Source organism: Girardinichthys multiradiatus, chromosome 23 (genome assembly GCF_021462225.1).
Source record: "Girardinichthys multiradiatus isolate DD_20200921_A chromosome 23, DD_fGirMul_XY1, whole genome shotgun sequence".
Classification (NCBI taxonomy): Eukaryota; Metazoa; Chordata; class Actinopteri; order Cyprinodontiformes; family Goodeidae; genus Girardinichthys; species Girardinichthys multiradiatus.
The window spans coordinates 22,232,758-22,257,110 of NC_061815.1; the positions used below are offsets into that span (position 1 = coordinate 22,232,758).

At 40.8% G+C, this 24,353-nt stretch overlaps 1 protein-coding gene across 3 annotated transcripts in view; it reads right to left on the bottom strand.

The window, feature by feature from the left end:
• The window catches only part of gabrb2a (gamma-aminobutyric acid type A receptor subunit beta2a), an 85,109-nt gene that overhangs the window by 16,132 nt on the left and 44,624 nt on the right, over positions 1-24,353 (bottom strand). For all 3 annotated transcript variants that reach the window (XM_047353989.1, XM_047353984.1, XM_047353983.1), the window contains one exon: positions 6,785-6,867. In XM_047353989.1, coding sequence (XP_047209945.1) covers positions 6,785-6,867 — 83 coding nt within the window. The remainder of the gene's footprint in view (positions 1-6,784; positions 6,868-24,353) is intronic.

Genomic DNA, 24,353 nt, shown 5'->3' on the forward strand with positions numbered 1-24,353 from the left:
AGTCATCAGGGAGTACAAAGTCATTCTTTTGAAACGAGGACCAAAATCTATAAAAAAGTTTTAAAAATAAGCCTTTTATAGAGTTATACAACCAAAATAACTGAAAATATTAGACATTTCTGCCATGCTTTTCAATACATATACTGTAACCCTTGTCCTTTAGCCGGGAAAATGATTTATACATGAAAATGAATGCCTAATATGGCAGTGATGATACAAAAATTAAAAATCCTCTAAAAGGATAACCAAGGTGGTGTTTATATTGTCTGAGCAGATGAAAGTCGGACCTTCAGGAATCCAGACATTGCACCCAGGGATGAACCAGACATGTTGAGGTCCACAAATCTCGGCTGAGTTCTTTGGATTTTTCCATCAAAGAAGCAATGTGTTTGAGGTGTTCCTTAAAATAACATCCACAAATGTGCCTCCATTTAACTCAAATGGCATGAAAACCTTCAGAGCTATGACATCATCATGTGGGATTTTCTTTTTTTCTAAAGGCATAGTAATCTTAAATGTATGTACATTTTTGAATTTGAAAAAAAGTCAGTCAGTCCTTTTCTACCACTTCTTTCATAGGGGGTCTCAGGAAAGCTGGTGCCTATCTCCAGCAGTCTATGGGCAAGGGACACCGTGGACAGGTCACCAGTCCATCACAGACACACAACCATGAACACACTCATTTGTGCCTAAGGAAAGAGAGAAACCAATTACCCAAACAGTCATGTTTTTGGACTGTGGGAGGAAGCCGGAGTACCTGGAGTGAACCCACGCATACACAGGGAGAACATACAGAAAGACCCCTGGCCGGGAGTCGAACCCAGGACCTTCTTGCAGTAATGCAACAGTGCAAACAATTGCACCACCGGGCAGTTCAAAGGCGCCCTTTGAGCCCCTTTGACAAAAGTTATCAAGTTAAAAATCTTAAAAAATCTTATATTATATTACATTATTATATTTTTCAGGCATTTAATGAACAGAAATAATATTGGTTTAGTTTGTTTTAATGATAAAAAAAAGTTATGCATCTTCATATGCAGTTTATTTAAACATCTGGTTTCAACTGTATTTATTGTGAAGCATTTTTTGTACAGCGTCGCAACCATCTCTACGCTGCGAGTTCCACATTTGTCTTCCTCACGCTTAATATAGAGGCGGTGACCTATTCAGATGTAATGAATAATTCAACTCTGAGGCTTTGATTTTTAAAAATTAACACAAATTTCTTTCTCTGCTAAGACGCTGACATTCAATGAGAAGTTACTGATGTTGGGCTGTCGTTCTTTCGGCAGGCAGTCCGCTTTAGCCACAGGCCTTTTTATTTCAGCAGCCATTTTGATTTGTCATAGCTTCAGTTATTGATTTTATTATTTACACCTGTCCCTTACCTGCAAGAAAGTGTCAAAGTTCCGGGAAATAAAAGGGTATCTGTCTCTAATGTTAGTCTGATTTTGCATCACAGTGGTGATGGCACAAATGTGGCACAAATATATTGTTTCTCTTATTCAAGGGGAGCTAAATTATTCTTTCAAACAGCTGGGTCTTGTAGCTCGTGGCCAGTATTACTCAAACAGGAGTAAATTATGCATCTGCTGAGGTTTCCAGCTGCACAGCGCATTTGGTTCTCTGGTGAGTATTTCACAGCAGCGGGGCAGCGTATGTGGGATCCAATCAAAATAAGCCACTGTGTGTGTGTGTGTGTGTGTGTGTGTGTGTGTGTGTGTGTGTGTGTGTGTGTTTCCAGGGTAATAAAGGAATGCATTAACCAGTGCACCGGTGTGGATAGCTGGTGAGTGTTGTTTTTAGATATCAGAGGAGCTTTTCTTTGCACTTGTTACATTTTTTGTAGGTTTTTGTATTTTCCTTAGTTAAAATGTACTTATTAATGGTATTGCTTTATTTTGTAGAGGGGAGGAATTAACAACACGAAAGAAGTGCTGAACCTTCTCTCCTGTCTCATGTAAGTGAGTATGACTCCCATTCAGAGTACTCTGCAGCTGTTTCAGTGTCAGTAGGACCAGTTTATGTCATAATGAGTTTTTGCTTAGTTTAATACTGTCTTGAAAAAGCATCCATTACCCCCTTTTTTTTTATATTACAACCAGAAACTTCAATGTATTATATGGAGATTTTATGTGGCAAGGCAAGTTTATTCACATAGCAAATGTCAGCAACAAGACGAAACAAAATAAGTGCTTTACATGACGAAAACATGTCACAACAAAACATAAAAAAGTACACTGCAGTGGCATGATAAAAGAAAGTAAAAAAAGTTGGACTACTGACTACATTTAATGAATTTTTATATTTTAGGGCCCCTTGTTTTGACCCATTCATTGATGCACTCGGTGCCTTTTGGTCCATATTTTTTCTTAACATTAAATCAAAGGCTTCTGGGCATGACGGTGGCACAGGGGTAAAACGTGCAACATCCTTGATGGTTCGACTGCTGGCCCAGTTGACCTTTGCTGCATTTCTTCCCCTTCTTTCCTGCCAGTTTACTGTCGAAATAATTAGGAAAAATCAAGACCACTAGTACTGCAAAAAACATTTCTGCCTGGGGGAAGGTTATTCCTTAGAACTGTTCTGATCCATTATGTGTCTCTATAAGGGGGGAATATTCCTTTTAAAACTGGTCCATGTCTGGGCCAAGAGTTAAAGACTTCCTGGTGCTCTGTACTTTCCTGCTAAATTCTAGGAGAGCCCAGCTCAGCCACAGTCTGTCGGGGAGGCGTCTTTTACAGTGAACTGCTTCTCACTGTGGACAGCGAGATCCTTTACGCTATCTGTTCCAAGGTGGAAAATTCTAATTAACCTTTATCCTCAGAACGAACCTTTAACAATATGTTTTAGTTAATAGTTTACAAAAGCAACTCTAAACAAAGTGGGTTTTGAACTATGATTTAAAAGAACTCAAGGTTCAGTATTTTTGCAGTTTTCTGGAAGTTTGTTCCAGATTAGTTGAGGATCAGAACTGAATGATGCTTCCTTACGTTTGGTTCTGATTCTGGAGATGCAGTGTAGACATGAACCAGAGGTCCTGGGTGGTGTGGAAGGTTGATACAACAACAACAAATCTTTGATGTATTTTGGTGCTAAGCCATTCAGTTATTTATAAACGAACAGAAGTATTTTGAAGTCTATTCTCTGAGGTACAGGGAGCCAGTTTAAGGACTTTAGAACTGGGGTGATGTGCTCCACTTTCTTAGTTTTAGTGAGGATGCGGACAGCAGTGTTCTGCATCAGCTGCAGCTGTCAGATTGACCTTTTAGGCAGATCTGTGAAGACACTGTTGCTAGATAAACAAAAATAAACGCATGGATGGGTTTTTCGAAACAGAACACAACACAAAATACTCCAGAATTGGAAAGAAAAGATAATAAATGGTTTTCAAAATTTTCACAAATAGAAATCGAAGAAAATGTTGGTGTGCGTGTCTTCAGCAATTAGTCGTAAGTCTATTGCAGATGTCTGTACCAGTTTTTCACATCTAGAGACTTTTTTTGCCCAGTCAGATTGGAAGCAAAGCATTGCTCCCTGCTGAATAAAAGAATTACCCCAGCATGATGCTTCCAAAACCATGTTCCCCCATGGTGATAAGCCAATGTAGTGGACCTCTGCAGCTCCTCCAGATTAACCGTGGGTTTCTTGGCTGCTTCTATGAGGAAATTATTTTCTCACCCAGCCAAAGGTAGACAGTAATGTCTTGGTAGGTTGCCGCAATATTTCTATTTTCAGATGATGACCAGTGTTCAAATGTTGCGATATTGTTAACCCTACTTTAAACAAGAATTTCTACCTGACCTTTCTGCTGTGCTCTTTGGTCTTCGTAATGTTCACTGACCCAGAGTTCACAACAACTACGTTTTGTGCCTGCTGCGTCATCCGTCACAAATTGTGCCATGTGGTAATTCACACCTGATGAATTTTTGTGTGTAGGATCCGTTCATGCATTCGACAACAGCTTGGTCATCTGTGAATTTTAACACCCCATTTGAATTCACGCTTGTATGCGCCGTCATCCGTCAAAAGTAGACTTGATCCCAATCTCTGGCAGATGACAGAGGAGGACTCTTCGTCATGCCACAGCGCCATGGAGCCAGTGTGAATTACTGCATTGACTAGAATGGATTCTATTTTCAGCGGAGAGTAAAATGCATGTATGACGGAAGAAGGGTGATGTTCCCTAACCCGTCTCTTGCCCTTCGCAGAACAGTTGGATTTATACTGAGATGAAATTATAAACAGGTGGGCACTCTTTAGTAATTAGGCAGTTCGTTGGACTGGATCTTATTTAGGGGCATCAGAATAAAGGGGGGCTAAATACAAATACACAACACACTTTTCAGACTTTTGTTTGTAAAAGTCTTTGCATATCAGGTGTAATATTTTTTCTACCTCATAATTATGAACTACTTTGTGGTGACATACAGTTGCACATATTACTCAACCTTCGGGTGCATTGGCAAAATATACAAACTAGCAGCGGTTTGCAACAAACACAGCAAAAGAGAATCATTTAAATAGCTCAACACTACTAATACTAGTGGATTCTCTTAATGACTACTTGACTAAATTTTTAAAACCCTTCAGGACAAGCATCTTCGGTACTTAGCAAAGTTATGAACTGCTGCAAACATGATTCATTGCCAAATCTCAGTTTCTGGCAACGTTCCTGGGAATTCTTAGCCCATTCCTTTCGGGCAAAAACCTCCATGTCGTTAATGCTCTTGGGCTTGCGTGCTGCAACCGTCTTTTTCAAATCCCACCAGACATTTTCAATAGATTTCAAGTCAGCATAGTATAATGGCTACTCTAGTATCTTTCAGGGCTTTCTCTGAAACTTTGGTGAAGCTTTGCTGGATTTTGATATATGCTTGGGATCACTGTCCTATTTGAAGGTCCAATGGCGCCCAAGCTTCAGCTTCTTCACTGACATGACATTTTCCCCCAATATTTACTGATAACTGATTGAATTCATCTTGCGCTCTACATGCTGCAGGTTTTCCAGAGCCAGAGGAACCAAAGCACCCCCTGAGTATTACTGAGCCACCGCCATGCTTCACTGTAGGCATGTTGTGCTATTCAGCGTGTGCTTCCTCCTCCAGACATTCCCCTGACGCATGGACCCGAAACTTTTACTTTTCATTTATTGCTCTAAAAGCCTGAGTTGCTGCTGCCACAAAATGTTGGAGGGTCTTTGACCACCCACCTCCTCAGGAATCTAGTGGTAGTCACTGATAACGTCCTCTTTCTGTCACATCTAGGTGGTTTAGCAATGGTCCTCTACCTTTGAACTTGTAAACCATGCTTCATACTGAAGCTCAGGATCATTTAGTTTTGCTTTCCTTTTGTATCATTTTCCTTTTTCAAGCAGGTCATTCCATCATCTCTGAACTCTCTGGACATTTCTCTTGATTAGCCATATTCAATATAACATTGCCAACATTGCAAACAGCTGAACAATTTTGAATTTCACCAATAAACCTGATCTGCTTTGGGGATTGAATAATTGTAGGTGCAACTGTAAAATCTAGATGTCACGTGACAAAATGTGAAAAAGCTCTAGGCGTGTGAAAACCTTTGAAAGGCACTGCATAGCCCCCTAACACAAGGACAGAGTCTAGTATGAGCAAAGAGATCCATGCATAAGTCAGAGTGTGTTTACGTGTTCAAAATGGATGTTAAGCAATAAAGTGAAGGAGATGAATTATGGCTTGAGCTCAGAGTTTGAGACCAGTGACCTGAGCTGCAGCAGTGAGCTGCTGATGTATTGGAGGATCCACAGTTTTTCTTTAAGATTGTATGTTAAAAATGCATCAAGTTTATCAAGGGAAGTTAGAGTTCTCTGGGCTCATTAGTCTGAATAAAATAGCATGTTCTGGCATGAAGAGATTCCAGCGTTAAAACCATTGCCAGTAAATCCTTATGAGAGCAGATCCTGTCTGGTGATCAAAACTAGAGCTGCGAGTTTTCGTGTGCATGCATATGAGTGTGTGTGTTTTGTAGGGCTGCAGGAGAGAGGAGAGGGAAAAATACAGCATATGAGTGATGAGGAGAGAGATAAAAAGGCTGCGAGGAAGCAAAAAAGAGAAGAGGATGAGTCTTTACAAAGAAAAGAGATGAGAAACGGAAAAGAGGGAGCGATGAGAGAGATGGCGAACATAATGGGAGAGGAGAAGAGAGGGGCGGTTCTGACCCGTGCCGTTTTTGTGCTGCCTGGTGCTGCTGGCAACAGTGTGATCAAACCCAGAAAGACTGAGTCCTATAGACCACATCCCAGCACCATAATCCTTCTCTCCGGGGACCCAAATAAAACACGCAGAGGACCTCGTCTTTTTTTCTCATGTTCTTCCCCTCACTCTCTCCACTCGACAGTGCTGGATCACGTACAATTACAAACTCCATGTGAAATGAGCTCTTTGTACTGTACAAACACGCAGAGGCAGTTTGGGGAAAAAGCTGCACATAACATCGACTATCAGCACATCCCTGAAACACTGGACCTAATCAGGCTCCTCTGCGCCTTGGGAAGCCACTGCAGCTGAAGATGAATTAATTAGACTGGATGTTATCAGTCACTGAGCCATTAGTGATGTTCTTCTTCTTGATGCATATCTCTGGCTATCTCATCAGCCTTCCTCAGCATTTAACATAGCGTTTTATCAACATACCATTCTACCTTGGTGCTGCGCGGAAGCTGCGAGAGTGTATGTGTCTGTGGGTTTTATTCTCCATCTGCATGTGGGTGTGAGAGCTGGTTGTCAGGGAGAACAGTACTTACAGCTTTCTATCTCCAGAGTGCAGTTTTGCTCATCAAGAGGGTAGCGGCGCAGGTCCATCATGCAGGCAGCAGTTGTGGTGATGCTATGGACAATGAGGGAAAAGAAAAACATGGGGTTCATCAAGAAGCAGGTCCAGGCAGCTCATTTCATGTTACCTCCACCACAAAGCAAGGACATCAACACCACATCCCAGGCTATGCAACACAGGAGACAGTTCGCCAGATTCAGATGGAAATGTCATTAATTATGTTTTTCTGAGGGAGGAGATTTGACACATAAAGCCCTTTTTAAATCAAAATGTTTGTGCTTGAATTTATTTTTAAATACACAAAACAAAAATAATACGCTCTACACATTTGAGAGAACTATTTTGAAAAATGATTGTTGCAGCTTTTAATTTTACTCACTTTCGCTGGTTACCTGTGTCTTCTTATTGCTTTTGTCTTTTATCCCTCTTTAAAAGAAAATTATTTGCATATATAGTCATGTTCAATAAATTAGAAAATGTGTTCCTATGACGCTCATCTGTCAGATTAAAACGACCATTTAAAAAAAAAATCCTTCAAGCAGGTATGAAACATATTTTTTTATTATAAAGCCCACATTTCAGTTTTAAAAATGTTTTTTATTGGTCTGATGAAATATTGTAATCTTACATGTAATGTTGTTTATTTTTATTAGCTGGGTCTGTAGATCCATTCAATAGATTAGAATATTATTGAAAAGTGTATTTATTTCAGTAACAAAATTTACCAAGTGAAACACATTATATAGATTAATTCTACATAGACTGGTGTTTTCAAGCCTTTATTTCTGATAATTATGGTAATTTGCTGCTTACAGCTAAAGAAAACACAACATTTAAGATTAAAATATTACATCAGACCAATAAAAACATGTTTAAACAGAAATAGGTGCTCAATGAAAAGATTGTTAAAGGATAGTATTTATAAAAGGTCCTTTTAATCTGACCAAAGAGCCTCATGGAAACACATATATTAATATAATGAAAATGATTCTAAGTTTTTGTATGTGTTGTAGTAGTTACTGGCAATGTTAGTCACATCATGTACAATTTGGTGATCGTCCTGCAATAAAAAAAACACACACACACACACTCACAGAAGGGACAATAATTACACGTGAAATTATTTTTTTATAAATGTAAAGATTTTTAACCAGCTACCCATTAGTGTTTAATATTTTCATCAAAGACAGTTCAGACGTTACTGACAGCTGGTACCAGTTGCCAATAACCCGGATTTGTCAACATGAACAAGTAGAGAAAGTCAGTAATTCATACAAGACAACAACCTTAATATCTTGGCAGGAAAGTGGCCCAGACCTTTAAAAAAACACGTCAACCTGACCCTAAAGATAAAAGACAGACAAGGCATTAACATGAATAAGTTTTGTTAAAAAAAATTGTTTTTCGGTCCTCTTTGTTTTCCATTTCAAATTTGATCTTTCACCTTTGAGGCCTGTTTTCTCCGGGTCCCTTCAAAATGTCCTAGCTGGGGCATAGATGTAGACAAAATAACATCTTAGTTAAACCTCTTACTTCCTGCAGATCCTAAAATCTATACATAAATGAATATTTTATGACCTCAACAGTTGTTGTGAAACTCTCTTACTGTTGAAAGGGAGTGATTGCTTTAGAAAAACAGAAAAGCCCCTCTCTCTGCCTCCAGAATATGGTCTTTGAAATAATAATGACACGCTACACAACAATCTATGTCTAACGTGACCACTAGCTCTAATGTTAATCCAAATCAGCCTCTAATTGATTGATTAACAACTCCTGATCAATCCGCTCAGAGAAGAACATTGAAGAACACTGAAGAAGAAGCCCGAATGAAAGGAGATCCCTGATCAACATTGAAATTTGGTTGCCATTATTTGTTTTTGTTAACATAAGAGGCTGCACTATCTAAGACGTGTTTAATAGCGCTTCCTTTCTAACCAGCCCAGTTCCAAATACAAAGTAGAGGACCACCAAGACACCCGGATGACCTTTCTTGTTAACCTATTTATAAACCTATTTGTCCAAAGATTTGCAAACCAAGGGATGGGAGTGCAGAGGCCACACCCGAAGTAAAGCACTCTCTCCATCCCTGTCCCTGGCGGTTCTGGTACTAATAGCTGATGGGTCCAGGTGGTACTAAGAGTTTAAATCCCCTCTACAAACTGATTTTTCATAAATGTGAGACTGGTTTATGAGTGTCCGTCCTCTCCTGGATTGTTTTGTCGACATCAGGAGATGGATGACGCAACATTTTCTAGCATTAGTACTAGCAGGAGCCTATATATTAATCTTTACATTTTCTGTACAAAAAGAACAATATCACAAAACTGGGTGAGAAAGTGGCTCTTCATTTTAGACTTGATAGTCAAATGAAATCAGTGGTCTAATCCAACTCTTTCGAGTTGCAGTGTTTGACAATAATAAAGCCTATTATTTCTAAAAGCATACGTACAACTGCTGCAAAATGCCACCACTCTTTTTAACTGGTCCAAATAAACACCCTGTTTTGTCTCCAGTACTGCCTTTATTCTTCGTATGAGAGATTCTACGTGTTGTTGGAAACATTCCTCAGACATTTTGGCCCATACCGAGAGTCTCATGCAGCTGCTGCATATCTGTCGGCTCACCCCAATGATGAATGTCTTTAACTCCACCACATACAAAAGTGCTCTATTGCTTTCATAGCTGGTGACTGCGGAGCCCATTGGAGTACCGAGATCTTTGTTGTCATGTTCTAGAAATCAGTTTGAGATGATTTGAGCTTTGTGACGTAGTGCGTTGGAAGTAGCCATCAGGAAGATGTTTACTCTGTGGTCATAAAGGGATGGACATTATAGCAATATCTAGGTAGACTGTGGTATTTAAAGAATGCCCAATCTGCATATTCGTCTCTGACCTTAGACATCACCAAGACATGTTTGTCCACAGAACTGCCTCTCACATTTCCATGGTCTGAAAAATGGAAAATATAACCCTAACCCTAACCCTGTCCCTCCTCATATTGAAGGAGCATTATCAAAGCCTATTGGAGGAAGGGATACTTACCTTAAGTCGGTTCCCCCAGAAAACGTGGGAGGCGCCCTTTAACGTGGCGACGAAGTGGGCGCGCCGTAACCTGGGGAAGCGATTAACGGAGGACACTGTTTCCCATACCAAGGTCACCATCACATCCCTGTTGGCGGACCTGGGTTATGTGGAGGAGCAGCCCAGGATGGAGGCTGCAGTTCAGACTGGGGGATTAGCATCTACCTTACCCCAACCTTCCTCCAGTCCCCAACCGGGGCCCAGTAGAACTGTTAATTCCAGAAACACTACCCCGGATTCGTTAACGGGCCATCCTCCGGCCCGTATTGTGCCGATGGTGTCAACCGGCACCATGACGGAGCCCGTTAAACCGGACTGGTCACCGGTACCGGCCTCACCACAGGAGGATGGGGAGATTGAGCCCCCTGCCCAACCTCCTCTCTGTTTGATGGACACTCCTGCCATCCCGCCCCCCCAGAAGCAGAGGGCTAAACGACGGCATTTGCACGGGGAGGTCCGAGTGGAGACGGAACAGCCGAGCCCAGAACCCGGCTCTGAGGAGGACCTGCCGGCTCCACGCCAAGAGGATCTACTTCTACTCAGCCTCTCGGAGCCAACAGTGGTTCCTTTGAACGTGGACCCTCACACTCCGGGAATGGTCTCATCTCTGCTGGACCTCCCGATGGAGGAATTCCAGGAGTTCATCGAGGGGAAGGATCCCACCCCTCCGGCAGCCGCTCCTCGGCCTGAGAGACCCCAGATCCGGGAGGCAACCACCTTGCGGGCTCTGAGGGACTTCTGCCTGAGGCCCCTCCCACTTGCCACAAGAGCGGCTACCTCCACCCCACAGGCGAGGAGGCCCACTCGGCATCCCCCAACAAGATGGAGGACTGGAAACTCACCATTTCCAGGAAGTGGGTCGTGTTGGGGGACTCCAATGTTTCGGCAGAGGACCTTCAAGTGGATGGCTTTCCGGGTGCTAAATGGAAGCATGCGGAGGCCCTCCTGACCAAGGCGAACATCACCTGCCCGGTGGAGAAATTGATCTTCTCGTTTGGGCTGAACAACAGGAGCCAGAGAGAGAAACGCACAGCTCTGAGGGAACTGCAGGCTACCCTCAGAGTTGTGGCCCAGCGTCTTCCGGACGCACAATTGTTTGTGCCTGAGATCAACATTGGACCTTTGCTGCCCCATCGGGAACAGGCCATGTTGCGCCATCAGAACTCGTACATCCGGACTTTGAAGGAGCGCCTGCCTGCCCTTCCGGATGGCTTTGAGACTGAGAGGGATGGCATCCACTGGACCCCAGGAACAGCATCCAGAATGCTGGCCCACTGGTATGGGTGGGTAAAATACACATCCCCATAAGTCCTACCAGTTGGGAAGGGGGTCAGACTGTAATTAATCTCTGAGAGTTTTGTTTTGACAGCAGCCCAAACACGGTTGCTGAATAAAGGACTCACCTTTGTCCCCTTGAAGTGCAGCAGGAACAGGTGGCAGAATCTGGAAAGCAGGTATGACCTTCAGCAGTATCACTGGAGAGTTAAGCTCAAGTTGTTTTTTGGGTTAGAGAGTGACTCCGCTTACCAGCCTTTCACTGCTAGATCCAATTGGTCGCCTTCCATGAGGGATCTGCCTCCTGAAGTCCAAATTCTGATCGATAGGGACCTTAATTTTTTCAAACAGAAATCCTAATCAGATACATTGGAGCCTAATTTGACCCCAGCTGAATTTTCAGCATTGGATGAACTCAGAGAGCATCCAGAAATTGTGCTGAAACCAGCAGATAAAGGGAGAGCAATAGTTATCTTGGATAAGCAACAATATTTGTGGGAATGTAACAGACAACTTTCTGATTCAAATTATTACCACAGATTGGAAAAGCCTATCTACCCGGACACAATTCCTGTTATTAATCAGATTATCACTAAATTGTGGAAGAATAAATTCATTTCTGAAAAACAAAAACAGTATTTATTAAGCCCCATTACACCTAGACCCAGATACTTTTATATTCTTCCCAAAATACATAAGGAACCAGTTAAATGGAGTATTCCTTACAAAATCCCCCCGGGTAGACCCATAGTCTCAGATTGCGGCAGTGAGACCTATGGTACGGCTGAATTTATAGATTATTATCTAAATCCCCTGTCAAAAAAGCATCCAAGCTACGTTAAAGATACTTACCATTTTATTGACATCATCAAAAAGATCCAAATTCCTGTGCATTCCATCCTGTTCACGCTTGATGTGGACAGCTTATACACAAATATTGTGACTGAAGAGGGTTTAAACGCAGTCCGAGATGTCTTTTTGAAATACCCTGATGGAAGGAGACCAGATGCTGAAATCCTCCAGCTTCTGTAGATTAACCTTCGCAGGAATGATTTCCTTTTGAATGGTGAATGGTATCTCCAGGTTAAAGGGACAGCAATGGGCAAAAGATTTGCTCCCTCCTATGCCAACATTTTCATGGCAACCTGGGAAACAGAGGCCCTAGAGGCCTGCCAGAAGAAACCTGTTCTGTATTATAGATATCTGGATGACATTTGGGGTGTTTGGACTCACTCAGAGGAGGACTTTCAACATTTCTTACACACATTGAATAATATCAATGCCTCCATCAAACTTAAATCTACCACGAGCGTTACAGCAGATTTTCTGGACACCACCACTTTTAAAGGCCCTAAATTTGACACCACGGGAATATTGGATATAAAAGTCTTTTTCAAACCTACTGATACACATGCCTTATTATATAAAACTAGTTTCCACCCGAAGCACACATTTTCTGGCCTAGTTAAATCTCAATTGCTTAGATTTCACAGAATATGTACACAACACTCTGATTTTTGTGAGGCAGTCAGAGTGCTGTTCTCTGCTTTGTCCAGCAGAGGCTACCAGAGGTCATATCTGAGGAGATGTTTAAAGAGCCTGCCTGAGTCCCAAACTAAGCGGGAGAGGGAGGGCCCCCTACTCCCCTTCCTGGCTACTTTCTCCCCCAATAATTTGGAACTGTCCAGGGTTCTGAAACAGAACTTTGCACGGTTCCAATCTAGCAGTGGAAGGCTGACCACGCTGAGGGTCATATCTGCTTTCCGGAGAAATAAGAACTTGCAGGACATATTGATTGATGCAAAGGTGGGGCCTTCTCCACCCCTCTCAACTCACAGAACTACCCAACATTTGGTTAACTTCAAACATAGGAAGTGGCTGCAGAACCCAGTAACCCAGACGGTGTATTTGGTTCCCCACCAGGGTGGTTCTGAGACTAGTAATTGTGTTTTTTTACTGTCTTGTAAGATGTGTGCTTTCCGTTTTGTGGGGGAGTCTGCAAACACTCTTTACGGCAGACTCTTATTGTTTTATTTAAATGTCAGTAGACAGACACCCAGAAAACCACACTTTTTTGTAGAAAAACACTTTATTACTCACAGTTGGGAGGCGGCTCAGGTGATGCTCTTACAGCATAATCCTGCCTGGACGAGGGGCCAACGGACCAAGGCTGCCAGGACCTGGAGAGCCCGATTGGGGATGACCCACTCCTCACAGCTCTGACCTTTTGACCCTGCTTACCTGGAGATCTACCGACTTGCAGAGTAGGGCCCATGCACTGATTTCCACTCCTAGAGTGGAAATCATTACTTCTTCTTGTTGTTTCTGACTCTGGCTCGTGCCTGCTTCAGTGAGTCACCTGATTTCCTGGGTTCTAGGGTCTCTAGGGGCCAGCTCCTTTTCTTTGGTGGTTCCTGCATGATAGATCCAATACTATTTGGATAGGTTGAGGTTTAGTTTTTATGCCCTTTCCGGTGATCTTTTACCTAAACCTAAAATCAGTAACTTGATGCCGAAACCTAAGTTGGTGTTTGCACTGTTCTGCCTACCTGCATCTGGGAATGAGAGAATACTATTTCCCTGCACTCATTTTTAGTATATGCATCCTGGGATCAGAGTGTGTTCTTTACCTGCACTGTTTACTTACCTGTCTCCTGGGATTGTGAAATATGTTTACCTGTTGTTTACTTACCTGTATCCTGGACTAAGTGGATAATGTTTACTTGTCCTGTTTTACTTACCGGCATCCTGAAATAAGGGGATAATGCTTACCTGCACTATTTTACTTACCTGCATCCTGGAAGTATGGTTTAATGCTTACCTGCATTGCTTTACTTACCTGCATCCTGGACTAAGAGGATAATGCTGACCTGTCCTGTTTTATTTACCTGCATCCTGAAATAAGAGAATATTATTTACCTGCACTGGTTTACTTACCTGTCTCCTGTAAGAATGGTTTAATGCTTACTTGCATTCCTTTACTTACCTGCATCCTGGGATATGGAAATAATTTACCTGTTTTGGGTTTGTTTGCATCCTGGGATGTGAAAATAATACTTACCTGTTTTATCTTTTTATCTTCCTTACCTGCATCTTAGAATAAGATGATACTTACATGCACTGCTTTACTTACCTGCATCCTGGGATATGAGGTATAGTACTTGCCTGTGTTCTGTTTTATTTGCATCCTGAAATGGAGGAATGCTGCTTAACTGTTTTGATTTTCTTACCTGTATCCTGAAATGCGAGGATAATACTTACCTGTATTCTGGTATATTTTACCTGTTTTACTTACCTGCATCCTGGGTTAAGAGAATAATGTTTACCTGTTTGAATTTACTTACTTACTTACTTTTCCATTTTTCAGACCATGTTCTGTAAACTTGAGAGACGGTGGAGCATAAAAGTCTCAGTAGATCAGCAGATTCTGACATACAGACCAGCCTGTCTGGCAGCAACAACCATGCAATGCTCAATGTCACTTACTTCCCTATTCTGATTCTCGGCTGGAACTTCAGCAAGTAGTCTTCACCGAGTCTAGATACCACGATGGACTGAGTTGCTGCCATGTGATTGGCTCAATTACTATATGCGTTAACAAGCAATTGAACAGATATAAGTAGGTGACTGGTAAGTGTTTACCATCATCTTCTCAGAGGTGAGTAGTCTAAAAACTTTTAATTGTTGCAATGCAAACCCAGAGATACTATAGCTTTTAAAGGTGCTGCTTTGAAGCATGCTGTTAAATCTCAGTTGAAGCACATGGTTACCATGTGTCCTTTGACCCAGTAAAGGATGTTGACTGTCACCAAATTGTATTCCTTTGTTTTACTAGTATAACTTGTTATATAGTACTCTCTTATGGAAATGTATAGATTTAACATTATAGTGCAGCACTTTGGTCAATCTTTTAATGTTGTTTTTAACTGCTTTATATATAAACTGTTGTAAAATGGTATGGTGTGTTATGGTCATTTTTCTTTGTTTCAGGTAAAAATTGGGCCACTGGGATGATTTTTTAAAGGGTTGGTGGTACCTACAATACATAGAAGTGTTACAGGCATAAAGAAATCCCTGTTGGTTCTATCAGCTGAGCAAATTGTTTTAAGATTTTATTTGTCCTGCTAGCTGCTCCTGTTTCTGCAGCAAACGGTTGCTGAAGTGCTATTTGTGCATTGAGTGTAGAAACAACTCAGTGGGAAGAAGCCCACTAGAGCATGAGACAATACAGGCTGTTTTAGCACAAGTCCTTTGCCTTCTGTGCACAAAACGTTATGTACTGGACATTTATTATTCAGTGAAATGAAAGGCACAGTCAGCTGCTCCTGACCGGCTAACTCATATCAGAAATTATTTTCCCAAAGTTACCTCCGCCCTGCAGCATTTAAATTCCCTGGTTTTGATGATTTGTTGCAAGAAAGACGACTTTAAGAAAGAGAGTCCACAGCGGCTGGCCCAGCGGTAGAGAGCCCATGTGTAGAGAGGCCATGGCCCTCGATGCGGCTGTCCCCTTGTTCAAGTCTCGGCTACGGCAGCCTGTGCTGCATGTCTTCACCTCATTTGCTGTCTGCCTACTCTCAAAGGAAAATCAGGAAATAAAGGCCACTTGTGCCGCAAAAAAAATCTTAAAAAACAAAAGGGTTGGCGTAGGGGTAAAACTTGGACCCGTGTTCAGAGGCTTCAGTCCTTCACGCAGTCATTGTGAGTTTGACTCCTGGCCCAGGCAACCTTTGCTGCAAGTCTCCCCCCCTCTTTCCACCCCTACCCTTTCAGCTTACTGTCAAAAAAATAAGAAAAATAAAAGCCCTTAGTGCCTTAAAATTAAATGGTGTTTTACAGTCTTGAAAAAACTTTTCAAAATGTTAAAAGGCATTCATACATCCATTTCACTACCATTCTGCTCCTGTTCAGGGTGGCAGCAAGGGATTGATTCAGGTTGCCCTTTCATGTGTTTGTATCCCTGCACTGCCCGTCCTCCTTCCATGTCATACCTATAAATAAACCATTTGATATCCAGGTACTTAAAACTTCCATATCAATTAATCTTATTAGTTATGTCATTTTGATAATAATATAAGTGCTCAAATCTGACATGCAATTTAATTTAGTTGTATATTAATTTCTGAAGAGTTTATCTTACACCCTATCTCAGCTAATTATAGTTCGCATGCCAGTTGATTCTTATGATATATGAAACAATATAAGCCCTGATCACACCAAACATAACTCAGACTCAATCATTTTCTTACAGAAGACGCAGAGCAGAGCTTAGAAGTCACTTTAAATCATGGAGATCTACAAACCCCCTGACTTATGTCAATTTTGTCAGGGGGAATGGGTCTAAATTCCAGCTAATTATTGTGTGAAGCTTGTGGAAGGATACCCAACATGTTTTGAGTATGGAGCTGCATGACCACAGGGTGAACCCCGCTTTGTTTTTATTATTTTATGAGTTATAGTAAAGTCCATATGGTCCAGTCACGAACGGCTCTCCTCACCAGCCGAAACCAGTTATCAGAGACCAACCGAAGTGATGCGGCGCTACGGTATCATTACATCTAGGTGGGATTCCGACTTAGAGGCGTTCAGTCATAATCCCGCAGATGGTAGCTTCGCCCCATTGGCTCCTCAGCCAAGCACATACACCAAATGTCTGAACCTGCGGTTCCTCTCGTACTGAGCAGGATTACTATTGCAACAACACATTATCAGTAGGGTAAAACTAACCTGTCTCACGACGGTCTAAACCCAGCTCACGTTCCCTATTAGTGGGTGAACAATCCAACGCTTGGTGAATTCTGCTTCACAATGATAGGAAGAGCCGACATCGAAGGATCGAAAAGCGACGTCGCTAGAGTCATAAAGTTTAAAAGGCAATTCTACCAATTAGTCAGGAACTGAGTGGATCTTCTAAATTTAAAGAAAGTTTAAGAAAGGATCTAAAAACAACAACAGAATCAAATTAGGCATGAGATTAAAGTATGAATGTTGTTCTACAAAAGTCATAAAAATGCTTATTTCTACAACAAAAAAAATAAATTAATATAATTGAAGAACGTCGGTAGGAAAGAGTTTATTTACTGTTACGAAATGGAAGTTAGAAGGAACGAAAGGGCACCTTGAAGGTAGAAATTTACAAATTTATTTAAGAAATTTATCTAGAAGTATCCCTGACCAGGATTTAATGGAACCCCTTTCATGCAAGGCGACAGTGCTAACAACCGTACCACCATGAAGTGTAGCAAAGATTTTAAGCGAGTTTCCTGAATCATTGCTTTTATTGGAAAGAAGAGGACCAGGCCTTTCCTGTGGTACTTGCCCTGTCTCTATAGCACAAAAAATAAAAATATTACAAGTCCTTTAACACAGATTATTGGCTAATTTTAGACCCCTTTTCACCATGTAAAACTCTTTAATAACACACCTCTTCCTTATTTAATCTTTTTTTAAAGCACACAGTCTATTTTGAAGAGTTTTTCTAACTGAAAAGAAGATTTTCAGAGAAATTAATACATAGCTCTGTGGTTTTCCTAAATCCATACAACAGGATAAAAAAATTCAGTCCTGGACGTTCTTCAGAATGGATCAGTCACAGTTTGCACTTGCTAAAAATCTGTTTTTTTTTAAATCAATTTATTTTGTCTGCGCCACAAAAAAAGAAAAAAATAACATGGCCAAGCTTAATCTTACAAAAAGCTAACTCTGAGAAAACATTCAGAAATTGCTGCAAAAATATTAGTAAAAATGTCTATAACTGCAAATATATGTATATATATATATATATATATATATATATACATAAGCAGAGTTTATCTTTCACATTTTACTAGAAGGTAACGTATCTCTTTAATTCTGAGCCCTAAGGACTCGTTTATTTAAGTACACCATAAAAGATGCTTATAGTACTGAAATGGGGAACCATATGGACTTTACTATGACTCATAAAAAAATAAAAACAAAGCGGGGTTCACCCTGTGGTCATGCAGCTCCATACTCAAGAACCGCTACATCCGACACTTTTGCTCAGAGCATCGGACTTCCTGTTACGCAGCCGAGATGGGCTGGCATCTGGCCGTGCCAAACCCCCGAGGATGTCTGAGAGACCGGACACACAGTTTAACTACAGGAACTAAAAATAGCACAGCCCACCAAGACTCGTAAGGCAGACCAACAAACTCAAACACACACAACGTCACCCACAAACAGATGGATATAAAACATGATAGCATCGCTCAACCAGTAATAACACTTCCTGCCTGGAGGGGCGGTTTTTACTCCATGCTGATGAGTTGAACTGAGCATCGTTAAAACAGGTTTGCCGTCTGGATGATGGTCTCTTTATTAGTTCAAAGCTTCATGTATGATAGCAGAAATTGTAAGTAAGAAAATTGATCAATCACTAAATCAATATATTCATAAATAATCTTAAGAGCATTTTTATTTATTTATTTTTTAAGGATTTAGTGCCACTAGTGGCTTTTATCCATCAGTAGCAGAAGGAAGGGCAGAGAGAGAGAGAGGGAAAAACAGGACCAGGGTCAGGAATTGAACAAGTGACAGCTGTGTTGCGGACGACAGCCTTTATATGTGGTGCACCTGCTTTACCACTGATCCACATGGCGCCAGGCTGTATTGATTATATATTATAAAACATGACAATATTGTCTTTGTTAAAATTAATTTTCATAAGTAATGTTAGAAAAGGTGCTTATCTTGTCAGATTTATCATTTTAATGGAGATACACATCTCCAGAAAGGTAAGAGAAATTCAAAGTTGAAACATATTTTTTATAGATATAGAGGAAATATTGAGTAATGTAAATAGTCATTTTCTCGGTGAGACCGTGACATCATGCCTTGTTCATTCCAAGAAAGACTTATAGAAAAACGTTTTAAGATTATGTTTTTTTTTGTTTAATCTTGTTTGACTTACTTAAGAAATTGCAACAATACATTCAATATTTAAGGGATTGTTTCTATTTTAAAAAAGGTCAATTATAAAAGAAGGTTCCCATTTAGGAAAATTGTGTTTACTTTTAAGGTCATTTAAAACTGTTTTAGTAATGTCAGAATCACCTTTGTGTTGTTCTGTAAAAGGCAGTTTAGGGGTTTAGGGCCTATAATACCGCCCCTCCGTTTATCCACAATAATGTCTAGATTCAGACTAGTGTGCACAACAATGTTTAAATTAAGAATAAAAATAAAATACATTTATTTCAAAAAGAACTGTGTTGTTTTGTTTTTTGTTATTTCAAATCCAGTAGCTTTCAGATGCAGCAAGTTTAATACAAAACTAGAAAATTCTCCTCCAGGGTGCCTGTGTTAAAGTGTCTTTGAATAAATTTTATGTTTTTACCCGGGAATATGTTCTCAGTATTGCTAAATACAGAGTTGCATATATAGAGTGAATAGGCAGTGAAGAAGCATGCACCGTACAGGTTTTTTCATGAAACATAAAACTATGATAAATACTTTCAAACCTTTTTCCACTTTTATATCTGTTACAATCCAACTGAAATCTGTTAGAGAGATTTTTTTTTTTTAAACTGCAATAATCTGGTTGCAATAGTGTGCAAAACTTTAAACTAATACTTTTTCAAATCACCTTTTGATTCTTATTCAGCATTAGACCTTCTTTGGGAAGAATTTATCAGAATGTCACATCTCGACCTGGCAATATTTGCCCACTCTACCTTGAAAATGTTCTTCAGATCTCACATTGTGAGAACATCTCTTGTTCACAGCCCTTCTTTAGACCGCCAAACAGATTTTTTAAAAGATTTAACTGGGCCATTTTAAATCTTTACTCAATTAAAATCATCCTTTTGTTGATTTGGATGGACTCACAGTTTCACTGTAGATATAGTTTTTTTTTTTGATGATTTCAATTTCAGTTTGTTTTTATATTTTGGAATCGTGGTCAAAAGTTAAAGTTCAACACATTTTCCTCCAAGTTTTTGAGAGATTTTAGCCAAGCATGAATGTTATTTTTGGAAGAAGAAGAATGTGTATACATATATATATGCACAATTAAACAATTCAGATACATTGAAACCTCTCTGCAAACTGTGGGTTTAGCTAAAGGGTGAAAATGAGCGAAGATTTTAGGGGACAGATTACCTTTATTTCAGGTGAATCAGATTCATTGTTCTTGATGTTAAATGTGTGTCCAATAGGGTGATGTGGACAATGCTGAAAGTACATCAAAAGGTGCTTCAGCAAAGTTTTAGTTAAGGGGTGTGTACACTTATGCAACTGGGTTATTGCAGCTTTCTTAATATATAAAACATGAAGGTCCAAGCTTTGTGAGTTTGGCATTTTATTCTTTGAGAAGTCGAGACTCACAGACTTCTCTCATACTCTCAGGCTCTCTGTAATTCCTCTGTTTTTTCTGCTCTCTTACATAAGAGCCAGTTAGCAGGGCTATATGGTGCACTGGGGGATTAACACAGGGCTCTCATTTCTGTCCTAGTTTATCCCTTTTTATGGGCTCGAACATACTGTGGTGCAAACCAGGTAGGCATTGATCACTCACCATGCTCACCATCACCAGCACTACTAAAATCCTCACAGTGAAAACACCAGGGAGAAACAGAAATGAGGCCAAAGTGGCAGGGGTAAAAATAACGGCCTATTTATAGCCCACCTACATCATCGGCACTGGTCTCGAAGCCTTTTTGTCTGAGGCTACTTCCGCCTCTAATGGCTGCGCTAGCGCGTCAAACACATGCTAACAAATAATGAAACACTGATAACGAGCAAGGAGGAGAAGCAGGAGAGGGTTTCTCTGCAGGATTCCCTCCCTGCCTTCGCCTCTACTTCTACTCCTCCTCCTCCTCCTGTTTGTCATCTCCACTGCAGCAAAAAAGTCTACCATGATCATGAAGTGCAGGCTCATTTGCTCTTCGTCAACATCAGGGCCGGTGCCTCTCCCTCCCATCCCGACCTGCCGGCGCAGAGCAGAGGCCTTGTTCTCACGGATAAAGCAGTTCAAACACGCTACATTTGCTTTTTGTCGGAGCTCATAGGACACAGAGTTCTAAAAATGTCTGTTTTATTTTTTTCTTTGTGCATGTCCTCTAACGGTTCAGTCCGAGCTCTTTTTCTCAGTGTGCATGTGTGTGGACCCCGCCTAAGGCAGCCTGTGCACCTTTATTCCAAATGACCTTGTTTACGGACACAACACAACCACCACAAATTCCCAGACAGAATCTCATTTCGAGGGAGTAAATTTTGCAGGTTGCAAACCTGTGCAGCCATAACTTAACTGACATTTTGCAACCAAGGAAGTGGAATAAATGTATATGTGTGGAGAGGTTGAATTGGGACAGAGAGGCTTCCTCCATTTTGTTAAAGCTGAAGAAATGCATGCAGGACAATCTTTCCCTTCTGAGCTAGTTTTGTAAGATTTGGAAATAAAAGTATATTTAATAACAAGAAAATGTTTTGTATTTCATCCTCATACATAAATTATAAGAGATACTGATAACTTTGAAGGTGAACCTAAAGATGACACCAAAAGAAAGGAAGCATCTCTCTTCTCCTGGCCATGGGATGGGATCTATCACACTGCAGAGTGCAAACCTGAAAGGATAAGTCCTCTCACAAAAAGAACAATAAAATTTGGAGAGAGAAGAGGGAAGAGAAGACGAGGAATCCTAATAAATTTCTCTATCTTGAATGAAGTCTGACCTTCAGGTCTCTGTCTTTCTCTTCACCCATCTCTCTCTCTTTCCACTCATCCCTCTTGTCTGGGTAAATCTGAAGCCTCGTGCATCTGCATTTTTTTTCCTCTCTCATCTGGCATTAAATAAAAACACTAAGAGGGGTTTGTATTTTTCGCTGTTATGCGTGCATGTAAGTGTGAGTGTGTCTTCTCGCAGCCCGGGCGGTATCTGTGTTATTGGCTTAGCCTTTTTGGGGTCTGGGTAATTAGATCAGACTGCCTCTCCCTGAGACTCGAACTGAGCTCTAAAGTGACAGTTGGGAGCACGGTTGTAATTTTCTGCTCCTCCCGGTAATTGAAGACCAGGATTTGGCAGGATTGGGATGCACTATATATCCAGCAAATATGAAGTAAACAACACCTTCACCCTCCCTCCTTCACACACTTCCCAAAAATAACACTCGCCCACTCCCACCCACAGACATGCGTGGACCCTGCACGCACACATGCACACATCCAATATCCAATGCCTCCAGCCAACTAACAACCGTCTAATTTACTTGTGCTCCCCAGGTGAAGTGTAACAATTAGTTCGGTTGGTTCAGCACAAATCCACACTCACTTTTGAGGGCAATAACAATACTTCTGATTCTTATTATGCCGGGGGTTTAGTAAGCATTCACAGCATGACATCTATACTAGAGTTTTACGAACTAGGAACAATGGATTTTACAGCAGCTATAATGTATACCTTTTAATAAGGTTACATGTCTATAAGTGTTTTTATGGGGGTTTAATTAGTTGTAGTGTATAACACTACAGGGAGAGGAGAAACCTTTGCTTTGTTCACTCATTACCAGTCAGTCAGTTTCTACTACTTATTCCATAGTGGGTTGCAGAGGAGCTGGTGCCTATCTCCAGCAGTCTATGGGTGAGAGGCAGGGTACACCCTGGACAGGTTGCCAGTCCATTGCAGGGCAACACACAAACAACCATGCACACACTCATTCATACACCTAAGGGCAATTTAGAGTGACCAATTAACCTAACAGGCATGTCTTTGGACTGTGGGAGGAAGCCAAGTACCCGGTGAGAACCCACACATGCACAGGGAGAACATGCAAACTCCATGCAGAAAGACCCCAGCCAGGAATTGAACCCAGGACCTTCTTGCTGCAAGGCAACAGTGCTACCAACTGCACCACTGTGCAGCCCACACTCATTACCTAATTTATTAAAACAAATGACTGCCAACTAACAGCTAAATGATCTGCAAAGAACAACTATTTTATTATAAATAATGTTGTACTTCCATAAAGTTTATGAAGTTTGCAGATAGAGGCCTAATAAAGAAAATTCTCATAAGTGCAACAGTGGAACATGTATCACCACGAATAGGCTCCTACATGGTGTGCAACTCAGCATAGTCATCATTTTACCCTGCGTGATTTCCCTTGATAAAATTACACAGTTATCAAGCTGAACCTGAAGTAACTACAATGAGATCACAATGACATTATGGAGGTTTCGTTTTCAGAGGTCATGGTCTTTAAATGTACTATCAAAACTTTGCTGTAGGGCAAATTACAGTCACCTTTTTAATCCCCAATAACACAACATGAATCCCAGTTTTTCATTTTGTTTTGGTGTTTTGTTGCAAATCGTTATTTAATCACAAAAAATTCATCAATAATGAAAACATTTCCACATTCTGAGTATGTCACAAAGCAAAGTTTTCTTCCTGTGCACCTGTGGCAAGCATTTTTTGCAAAACCCTAAAGTGGAATTTCGGACTTTAATATTAAGTTGTATTTTATTATATTTTTATAACTGTATCAAGGAATTGCACCTCCAGGTAGTAGCATTATAGTCTAGTGAAATGTTAGTAAAATTCCTGCAAAACAGATGAGTCAAATTTACAGCAGCATTAAAGTATTCTGATGTGTGAAAAATTAGAAAACAAATGTGTCGTTTTCTTTTCACAACTATTCACCAATTTCTGTCGGGCTACCACGTAAAATCCCAGTGAAATCTATAAAATGTTTGTGGTTGTAACATGAAAAAGCATGCAAAAGTTCAAGGCAGTGGTAGTATTTGATATGGACCATGTGGGCAGTTGCCCAGGGCAACCCAAAAAGAGAGGGCTCACAAACAGCATATTTTAAAGATACTGTATTTATCTGTCATTTGCAACCTAAACAAGTTTTATATTGCCTTTATGCATGTGCAGGCACCCCTGCTCGCTGCTAAGAATAGTAAGATCAGTCTGTTTTCTGTCGCAAGTTCAAATTGAAGGAGGTGCAAGTTACCCTATGTTTGAGCACTATGTTTTAGCTAAGCAAACCAGCAAATCTGAAGAAATTATTTTTTGACAGAATGGGATATAGTAGGGGTTGGGGCAGCAGAAGGAGACACTCGCCTAAGGGATATTAATACTTTTGCAAGGCACTGTAAATAATACATATTCACTATGAGCCCTCCTGTTACCATCAGGTAGCCTCTCTCCCTAGGCTTATTT